Consider the following 10,337-nt stretch of genomic DNA (forward strand, 5'->3'; position numbering starts at 1 on the left):
ATTCAATTCAATTCCAGTCCGTCAACCTACGGCATCAAAAACAGACTGATGTGGGATTGAGCTTTGAAGTTTGAACTACATACTTCCCTCTGGATGTTGAACAGGTTACCGCCCCGTACCGTATGTACTGTTACCGGCCGGTGACCGAGAAACACTTGATTGTGCGAGTACAAGGTAGGTACATGCTATGATTATCGATGCAAAAGCTGCGCAGACCTTCGGAAGGCTTCAGGTCCAGTCCAATGTCCATAGTATCAAAGGCGCTAGAATATCGCCCGGATTGCTGGAACGAGGAACCTAGGTACCATACCGAAGCTCAACTTCCTATGGTCGAAAGATTACCAGTATGTACGTCGGTGATGCTCGTCTCCCAGGATTACAGCAATCCGATCACCGGAGCTGAGCCTCCCACTCCCGGTCCTTCCCTTGGGAAACCACGATGCGTCGAATATCCGGTCAACAGCCCAGGTTCAAAGTTTCACCTGGGTATGAGGTATGTAGTTAAAATCCAACCTGGTGGTTCTGGTCGGCGGTTGAAGTGCCGATAATTCAATGCCGTTGTTTTTGTAGATGCAAATACAGATGCGAAAAGGTGGGTGTGTGCTTGGATGCTTCTGTTGGTTGTTTGGAATAGATTTTGGTGGCTGGAACTCGGATTTCATCGTGGTGCGAGGGATTCACTCGGTGAATTGATGCGATAAGTGGTGATGAACCCTCGAGGCTTGAGAGTGGAACAGAGGTGTTTTTTAAATCGGTCAGAAATTATTGACTCGCCCCGTCAATATCTACCTGGGAATTGACTCGGGCCTTCTGGCTAACTACTATATTGACTGGCTAATGATCCATCCCAGCAGTCTGTCCCATGCTTGCAGCTTTTGCGGAGCACCCCACAAAGACCAACCTCGAGATCAGCAACCCGCTTCAACCCCACATCCGAGGTTTGAACTTTGAGGACACATATCTTCGCAGTCCATACTTGCGTAACTATCGTCGAGAGAACGGCCGGACAGACAAGTATCCGAAATGCATGCATGTCGGTAGCTTCATATTTATACACAAGTACAATGTACCACGTACACCGTGCGTACAGCTCAACAGCTCTCTATATAGCACCTACATACACTATTTATTCACATACTTTCGTCGTCTCGAACCATGTGGACGCCATCGAGCTATGCCACGTGCTCCTAGGCAATATGAACACATTGATTGGAGCGCAGAGCCGCCAACCGCGACGTGAAGAGTATCAAAACGGGGATGTGTAGAGTACATACCGTAGCTGTCTTGTTGTGGAACAGACTTGATGATGCATGCAAAGGGTCTTACCAGGCACTGGATTGGATGGTGCACGATTATATCCTGCTGTCACTCTCTCGAATTCACCAGTGCCCTCTGCCTGCTCTCCCGTGGTTGAAGATGTTCTGGATCCAAAGCGCAAAGCAGCTTCTACTCTAGATGTACAATAAAAGAGTAGCCGGCTGTGACACAACCACAGGGTGACACACCATCAGCGGCGCTGGAACGATCCCCGACAATCTATTCGGCAAGTCCACTCCGACTCTCTTCCGTGCCATGTCCCAACACTCACCAACCAAACCTCCACCCACTACGAGCCTTCGGATATCCGCGCCAGCACTTCGAGTGCTCCACCCGTCCTCCTCGTCGTCGTCATCGCCGTCCGCGTCGGTGTCCACTACATACACACCACCGCATTTCATTGTTCAGCTAGGTAGGTAGCTAATCGGCAATCGCTTTCTCGGCCGCCGCCGCGCCCTGGGATCACGCCCGCCCGCCGCGCCTGCAGTACCACTTCCCATCACCCACCAACGCATCCGCCACGACCGCGAACGAACGAACAAGCAAACAAAGAGCTCGAATCCTGCGAAGCCCGTCGCACCCAAACGCCTCCCCCGCGCCTTCTAAAACCACAACTACGTCGCGGCAGAGGAGGAACAGGAGGGAAAACGAGCGTCGACTGCACGTTCCGGAAGAAACAAGTCCCTAAAGGTTGAGCTCCCCACGGTCTATGGAGCTGCGGAGGTGAACGATGAACTCTCTCAGCATACTCTCTTCAAGGGTCAACAAGGTCATCGGAAATACCCCGCCTCCAACACCCCAGACCAACGCCTTTCATCAGGAGCACCGCCCGACCGAGCTCCTCCGAACACGTCATGCTGGCGCCGAGTCGTTCTTCGGTAATCAAACCGTTGTGGAGGAGGAAGAAGAGGATGGGAGGTGCATCGAGGATGACGGGGAAAGCGAGGCGGAACGGGAAGTCGGAGGAGGAGCAGGAGGAGGGAGGATGCATGACGACACGAGGGTATGGCATAATGGGAGAGGGGGCGGCAGTGGAGGGGGAGTGGGGGGGTTGAGAGGCCACATGCACATGTCGGTCGGGGAACGAATATATCTGGCCATGTTGAGCCCCTGGTTTGGTGCTGTGCGGTGGATCATATCGACGATTGCAACGTCTACGCATTGGCTGGTAGCTTGCGTGTACGACGACGAGGGAGTGTTCTCGCCATTGATGCCGTTTCGGAGGGCGGCGGGATTAGTGCTGCGATCTTTGGGGAAGGACGGAAACAAGAAGCTCGGGGCCATTCCGGAGATATCGTTACAAGAGCACATTTCCGCTTCAGCCGACGATCCTATACCCGAAATAATGTCTTCCGGTACGACCTCGCATCACCGCGCAAAGTCATTCGGCGGCGGCGGAGGTGATACGAAATTTTCATCACCGTTATCGACAGTGGAGGACATATCGCCCAGACGGTCGATACGAATACGGCTATACAACGAAGAGACGCAGAAGAACAAAGCTTCGTCGTCCGTGAAATCACCGACATCCCCGTCGCCTAGCCTTCGACTCACCAAATACCCGCGCGCTGCCGGTCCCCCGGTCCCTCTACTCTCGCGAAAACCGTCGACCAAAACTCTGATACTGGATCTTGACGAAACCCTGATCCATTCGCTAGCGAAGGGCAGCCGGATGTCGTCGGGCCACATGGTGGAGGTAAAATTGGACCGGCAACATGCCATTTTGTATTACGTCCACAAACGACCATATTGCGACGAATTCCTCCGAAAGGTAAATACCACATCCAGCCCCAACACCCCCACCCCCCCCCCCCCCCCCCCATCCATTCATAAGCTTCTTGTTTTGGTGATGGGACTGACTGACTGCGCTCCTTTTCCCTTCTTCGCGCGCGAATCACAAAGGTAGCTCAGTGGTACAATCTAGTTGTATTTACCGCATCAGTGCAAGAATATGCAGATCCCGTGATAGACTGGTTGGAGCAAGACCGCAAGTATTTCAGCGGACGATATTATCGCCAGCACTGTACAAATAGAAACGGAGCGTACATTAAAGACTTGGCTACCGTAGAGCCGGATCTTTCAAAGGTCATGATCATTGATAACTCCCCGATGAGCTATATCTTCCACGAAGGTACATACCCTTTATACTTCTCCTCCTCCTTCTCCTCCTCCTCCTCCTCCTCCCCTCCCCTCCCCTCCCCTCCTACCGCATGGCTTACGAAGGGCTCGTGTAGACAACGCCATCCCCATCGAGGGTTGGATCAATGACCCAACGGATATCGACCTCCTCCACCTGATCCCGCTGCTGCAGGCACTACAATACGTAGCGGACGTACGAGCATTGCTCGCACTGCGGATGGGAGAATCACCATCCTAATCCATTTACCTTCCATCTGTCTGTCTGTCTGCGTCGATTAATTCTTTTTTTTCTTCATTTCTTAGCGGTGGTGGGGGGATATACTTCTTTTCAGTTTCAGTTCTATTATGGTCGGAGTTGCGGGGGGAAGGGGAGGGGGTCTTGACTCTTGAGGTGTGCTTATGCTTATGCTCATGCTCATGCTCATGCTCATGCTCATGCTCATGCTCATGCTCATGCTCATGCTCATGCTCATGCTCATGCTCATGCTCATGCTCATGCTCATGCTCATGCTCATGCTCATGCTCATGCTCGTGCTCATGCTTATGCTTATGCTGTGTTTTTTTTTGTAATTGCGTTGGATAACTTTACTTTACTTTACTTTACTTTACTTTACTTTACTTTACTTTACTTTACTTTACTTTACTTAGTTCTGTCTACTTACTCTAGCTATGTAGTTAATTCTGATCTTGGCGAATAAGTATGTATGGGGTATGTAGTGAATATATACGGTTTGTACGAGTGCCGGTGCAGTTACCTAGGCCCATTGATGGCGAATGATGGAGGCGTTCATTTGGTATCACTCGGTTGGCCTGATGCGAAGAGTGGGTTTTCTATGTAGATAGCTGCTGTCACGATATGACGGCACATACGGCACTGAAAGAACACTTTATACGACCAGTATATGCCTTGGCTGCGGTACGTACCTGACGGGATGCTTTTCTGCCTGGAATAGTTACCTAATATGTTCATCTTGCCTATATATTGCTACTTGGATCACAGTGTTTATCCTACTCTTGCGGTGAAGTTTGAAGTTTGAACCGGTCCTGAATGGTTCAACCACAGTGCCCAATAGAAGCTCCAAACCTCGCGCAGAAGTTGCGGTGCAGCGTAGTTACTCTGAGGTAGGTAGTAAATACGGGAGGGTACCCAGTGCCCACTCAGCCCCAGCCCCAGCCTCAGCCCCATATCATGTCATGTCATCCCTGCTACTATTCCGAGTATATACATATGAGGCTAATACCAGTGTACCAGTGTATCAGCCTACCAGACACCGATTTAGTAGCTATTATTGTCTCCAGATCTTGTGCTACCGCGGTGTTCATTGGCCGACTGAGCAGTGAGCAGTGAGCGCAGCGTCGACGCTGGAGGATGAGGTATCTACAGTCACATTATCATGGTGATCACTGATGGTCAGATTGGGGGCTTTTGGTCTCTCTCACCAGGAACGGATCTTTGGCTAGCTACCTACTACCTACACTATTGTTATCTCGGTACTGGCAGCGATGGTGAAGGCCGGGGGGGGGGGGTGATATGGTAGGTATAAAGAAGTCTCCAGTCTCCAGTCTCCCGTCCATATCGTTCTCATCCTCATCCTCATCCACCACATCCAAACATCCAAACATCCAAAACCACCACCTCCTCCTCCTCAACCTCCTCACAACCAACCCCCCAACCTAAAAAATGCAATTCACCACCCTCCTCCCCCTCCTCCCCATCCTCATCTCCCGCATCTCGCTCGCCGCCGCCAGCCCAGAGGTGAACGCTCGCTCCGGCGGGCCCTCGGGCACGTGCCCACAGGTCTACGACCACAGCCCGACCCCGTTCCTCTCCGACACGGCAGACTGCAACGTCTTCTACATCTGCGATCACAGCGGCCCCGTCAAGTTCAACTGCCCTGTTGGACTCCACTTCTCCCCCAGTACTTGGGTGTGCGATTATCCGGCAAATGCGGGGTGTAAGACGTACTAGGTGCGATAGGCATTGAGGGACGGCATTGGGGACGGAGGTGGATTGCAGATTTCTTTTGTCGGTGGGCACTGCATTGAGCGTTGGAGCATTGAGCATTTGTTAGCGACATACCCGGGGAATGGTATGAGGATACCTACGAACGTGTATGTGGGGGCTTGGTTATTCTTGGGCGTTTAATTGTTAATGATATATAATGGTCTCTCACACCCACTTCCTTTCTTTCCATTTCCCTTTTAACTTGTGAAGCGAACCATGAAGCTTGGACGGCTGCGGATGAAAATGCTCCATGCACTGGGCACTGGGCAGCGGGTGATCGGCAGTGTACAGAAGGCCCGTTGGCGGTGGATGATCCTATATTGGATAATCAAGTCCGATGGTTGAAACTTGGAGGCTGCTGGTGTTTCATCTTACTGGTAGAGTGTGAGAGGATCTGCGTTTGAGCAAGCCTCGTGAACGGTTCCTGCTGGTTGTTGTTTTTGTTGGAAGGATTGTTTGAGGATGGCCGGCCTACCGCCTTCACGGCAGGAGGTGGCCTTACATTGGATATAGACTTACCATTGCCAGTGCGTCCATATCAAAATGATTGACCAGGCAGTTCGGCAGAGGGATTGCGTACTTTGTCTGGAGGGCCTAGATGGTGCAGATAGCGATGGTGACCATGAAACCCGAGCTCATAACCCATATCTGGATGACTCTCGTGCGGATTGGTTGTGGGGGGAGTTCGAGATTTGAGATTGAAATTGGAGGTCGATTGATGCGTGAGTCCAAGCCCAAGACCATTTCTATAGTCATATATCGCTCGGATCTGTTCAGCCCCGTATCGAACACTGAAAATATATAGCAGTTCGCATTCGACGGGACTCAATGCCATAAGCCCTCCCTGTATTAGCCTGGTGAAAATATCACACTTAGCCCCCTATCGCTCGCTACGACCGAGCGGAGAAAGTCCAAAATCTACAAGACAAACATCCAGAAATCCAAAAAGCGCTCCTTCAGAGTCCGTCAAAGACAACCCCACGTAGCTAGCGTGTTCTTCACAGTCCCACTAACTTCTACCCCATGTTTCAGCAGCACCATCGCAGCGTCCTTAATCCCCCACCTCACCGCCAAATGCCAGGCGCTCATCCTGATCGCCAGATCCGCCCAATACCTAAGGAGCTCCCTAACCACTTCTGCATCATTCCTTACACACGCAATGTGCAGCGGATACCTTGTCTGCTCCTCACTGCCCCACAGGCGCACATGGAATCCGGTCTCTAGGAACAGCCGCACCACCTCCACCGAGCCAGCAGCAGCGGCGAGATCGAGCGCCGACTTCCCGCGGCTATCCCGGTGCATTGCCACCACCGCAGTGCCGTGTTCAAGTAGCACACGCACTACTTCCGTCCGGCCCGCCTTACAAGCCACATGGAGCGGCGGCTGCCCGCCGGCATTCTGCGCCGCCACATCCGCACCATGCAAAATCAGCAGCAGTGCCATCTGCGGGGTGGCGGCGATATGCAGCGCGGTCATCCCCTTCACGGAAGACATCTTGTCGGCATCTTCGCCGCTGTCGAGTAACCGCTGCGCGATATGGGTGTTCCCGTGTGCGGCGGCGTAATGTAATGGCCCCATCCCTTCGCCGTCGTATTCCACCGATGTTTTGTCGCCGGGGTTGAGGAGCCCGCGCTCGACATAGGCCATTCCTTTCTCGCTCGCCCATTCTAGCACTTTGTCACCTGTGCTGGGGAAGTGGAACCAGATTCCGAGCTTGGAGAGGGTGGACTCGAGGAGTGCCGAGAGATGGATGCAGGTTAGCCGTAGGGAGAGGACGTCCCATGCACTGAGGTACTCGGCGATGTCGAGGAGCAGCTCCGGGGCGAGATCGTTGAGACTGTCTGGTATCGGCCGACAGCCCTGTGGTCTGATATGGCGGCATTCCTGCGACGCGAATCTTGGAGAGTCGGGATTTCGATTCTGAGCCGCGACGTCAGAGGCCGTATAACTATCTCCTTATCCACAATCTGGCTGAGAACCTACCGGACTTCGTTCACCGAGTATAGCAACTTGATCTTGGCAGTTCGATCGCTGGCAGGCCATGTCAACAGTTGGGAAAGGCGTGGAGGTGTATCGCTATGAAAACTGAATTTTCAGCGTGGGATTGCGCCTCTATATCTTCGAAGAGGCCGTAGGCAGCCACTGCGGCTCACTGCGGGTGTCAAGTGTCATCCCATGCGTATACCTGGCCCCACGCAACAGCCTCACGAAGCGAAGCGAAGCGCCGATCATGGGTGCATATATTCCCAAACGGCTGTGCCAGATTAACTAGTTGCATTAGCTATCGTAGGGATTAAGGCTGAGCACCTGTTGGGTATCCAGCAAGAGGAGTACGTGGGGATTAGATATGCCCGTGGGGCCATGTGCGGGCATGAGAGGTGTTCATGAAGGGCTTACATAAGTGCATATGTGTGACATGTGCCTCGCGCCTTGAGCAGTGCATTTGTCGGCCTGACCGTTGGAAAGCGCCGAGCCGCACGAGGTTGGAATAAGAACGGCTGAGTTGCATCCATCTAGAAAGATGTCTCATACATGAGGAAGTAAGTACCGAGCAGAAATGTCGTCCCCCAGAAAGGTCGAATCGCAAGCCTATATTCACCGCCTCCCACTCGAGCTCCTCCATGAAATCTTCACCCAAGGCCTCCGGCCCGAGGACTTTCACGCCTGCCGGCGAACATGTCGCGGCTGGATGGCAGCTACCGAAGAAGCGTCACTGTTCCGCCGGCATTGCGGGGAAATCGTTGTTGCACAGGAGAAAAGCCCACTCTCCCAACTGAAGCCGCAGCTCTTCGCCGTGATCACTCGGGACCTAAACTTCTACCAGAAGTGCTTGCAGGGACTCGCACCCTTCTACCGGTCGATCATAGCGCTGCCTTTCGTTCCGCCGGAGGGACAAACACCCATGCCGGCACTACAACGGGTAGATATCTTCCTCTCCAAAACCGGCGACCACTTTGCGCGACGAGGATCAATATCTGAGGATTTCCCTACGGCAAGCGTGTCAGAAGTATCAATATTCGAGACATTCTCTTTCGCGTCTTCTGGCAGCAAAATCTGCCAAGTCTCTACAGCGCCGATAGAATGTTACGACGGCATCACAGAGATTCCCCGCTTGACGGCTTTCTACGCACAGGACATCGTCCACCCGAGATGGCCGCGGCATTGGAATGTGACGTTTGTCGGCGTGTTATTGGGAGAGGATGGGAGTGCGAATGTGCTCATCAAGCAGTCGTATCTGAGGCCATCTTCTACCCTAGAATTACGTTGTGATATCAGGGAGCCGTGCATGAATATTCACACGCAAGAGCGCGCTGCGCACACGCGGAAGGTCATTGACGTGGCGATATCGCCGGTGGGAGCTCAGGTGGCTTTCCTGTGTGAGGCTGGAGCGGTGTAAGTACCATTCTTGGGGAGGGGGGACTATCGTACATAGCTGGACTGGACTGATATACCCCAGCGTTTACCACTTGGAATCCGGCAGCAGTGGCTGTGGGAGTACGGTCCCTCTCCTCCGGGCGAACCATACCCTGTGGATTCCAACGGCCACTCCCCTCCGCACCATCTTTTACTCCCAAATCTACCCGATTCCCCCGATCACCTCATGCGTCCCATTGATCCTCCCTGGCTCAGATACCCTCCTGGTCCCCTGGTCTTCCGAAAGGCAGTCCATCCCAGAGCACCTCCAACTCTCCCCTTTATTCGGCGCACCCCACGTGATCTCCATAGATCACAGCTATCCGCATAGCCCGACCTCGCCCGCGGAAACAGCCTATATCCTTCACCACCACGACAGCCAGAAGCTAACAGTCGTCCTCTCCACCTCCCTCGCCAGTGGTTACCCACCACGATACCCCGAAGCCCAATGGCGCCTGAAAGCCGATGAGGAGATCTCCGAGGCCGGCTCGTTCCTGGAGCTTTCTCCGCCGTCGAACGAAGAAGACTCGACCATCCGTGATATCGTCAGCACGACATGGGGATCCGGCACGCAGGAGCACGCCGACTACAGCAGCTACTTCGTAGCCGTCCGCTATCGGCGCCCCGGCTCCACGACGGATAGAATCTACATCTACTACTTCAAGCTGAAACGCACAGCTCTGTGCTTTGAGCCGGATAGTGCAGCTTCATGCTTCTGCGTTAGCGCGAACAGCAGCAGCGACGGTACTCACATCAAGGCGGTGTTTGTGGGTGAAGAGGAGAACGTCGTGAAGATGGCTTTTGCGAGTGGCGTTAGGAGAGACCGCAGGGGTGGGGGCTGCTTTCTGCTGCGGAGGGCGCTGGTGGTCGAGAGATGGGATGGGACCGTCGTCCATTGGATGATGAACACAAGGCAGAAGGGGACGAAGGATGAATTTGCTTGACCGTATATTTGAAGTATGTATCAAGAAGGAAAGGGAAGGGAAGAGTCGAGGAAGGGGCGCTGGATTCTGCGAGAAGTAATGGAAGACCGGATAGTGATTTACATGTTTTGCGTAGTATTAGTCTAATTTTCAAGAGAAAGTGCACCATTGTTAGTCGAGACAGTCAGAGATCCTCTTCCAGTTCCTGGTTACTCACTCGTAGTTACTGCTAGTATCCGAGTGCTAGTGATGAGTAGGATGTGGAAGCGTTCGGCTTGATCTTCAAGAGTGTTAAAGTAAATATTTCCGCGTCGCGGCTGAAAAGCCCCAATCACCGCCGTACCGTAGGGCTCAACAAGAGTCGAGATATCTATACTCATACAAGTCTCGCATCGACCGGTTGGTCGAATTGTCCAAGCAGTGAGTCGTTGGATCTAGAGTTCCCCGACACCATGAATGATTCGCCAGTGGTCTTGTGCTTCATTGATTGAACCTGGGTCTATGTGTAGATTGGATGCGCTCTTTAGTAACCGCTCTTT

At 53.0% G+C, this 10,337-nt stretch overlaps 4 protein-coding genes across 4 annotated transcripts; 3 read left to right on the forward strand and 1 right to left on the reverse strand.

Annotated features, from left to right (window-relative positions):
- Nucleotides 1–2,047: 2,047 nt before the first annotated feature.
- Nucleotides 2,048–3,694, forward strand: BZA05DRAFT_424058 (NLI interacting factor-like phosphatase-domain-containing protein; the record flags this gene model as incomplete). Its single annotated transcript, XM_051485898.1, has 4 exons — nucleotides 2,048–2,717; nucleotides 2,751–3,088; nucleotides 3,220–3,448; nucleotides 3,552–3,694. 4 exons carry the CDS (start codon nucleotides 2,048–2,050, stop codon nucleotides 3,692–3,694), a joined length of 1,380 nt encoding a protein of 459 aa, XP_051343095.1.
- Nucleotides 3,695–5,042: 1,348 nt separating this feature from the next.
- BZA05DRAFT_387329 (uncharacterized protein) lies at nucleotides 5,043–5,630 on the forward strand. Its single transcript, XM_051482564.1, has one exon. The coding sequence runs from the start codon at nucleotides 5,138–5,140 to the stop codon at nucleotides 5,423–5,425; it is 288 nt and encodes a 95-aa protein (XP_051343096.1). The 5' UTR covers nucleotides 5,043–5,137; the 3' UTR covers nucleotides 5,426–5,630.
- Nucleotides 5,631–6,562: 932 nt separating this feature from the next.
- On the reverse strand, nucleotides 6,563–6,850 carry BZA05DRAFT_318583 (ankyrin repeat protein; the record flags this gene model as incomplete). Its single annotated transcript, XM_051480409.1, has 1 exon — nucleotides 6,563–6,850. A coding segment is annotated over one exon (288 nt), but the record flags the coding sequence as incomplete, so codon positions are not given.
- Nucleotides 6,851–7,954: 1,104 nt separating this feature from the next.
- BZA05DRAFT_433761 (uncharacterized protein) lies at nucleotides 7,955–9,980 on the forward strand. Its single transcript, XM_051486279.1, has 2 exons — nucleotides 7,955–8,854; nucleotides 8,919–9,980. The coding sequence occupies exons 1-2, from the start codon at nucleotides 8,019–8,021 to the stop codon at nucleotides 9,817–9,819; spliced, it is 1,737 nt and encodes a 578-aa protein (XP_051343098.1). The 5' UTR covers nucleotides 7,955–8,018; the 3' UTR covers nucleotides 9,820–9,980.
- Nucleotides 9,981–10,337: the final 357 nt, after the last annotated feature.

This window comes from Tricharina praecox, assembly GCF_024521635.1.
Source record: "Tricharina praecox strain CBS 144465 chromosome Unknown BZA05scaffold_3, whole genome shotgun sequence".
NCBI classification, from domain to species: Eukaryota; Fungi; Ascomycota; class Pezizomycetes; order Pezizales; family Pyronemataceae; genus Tricharina; species Tricharina praecox.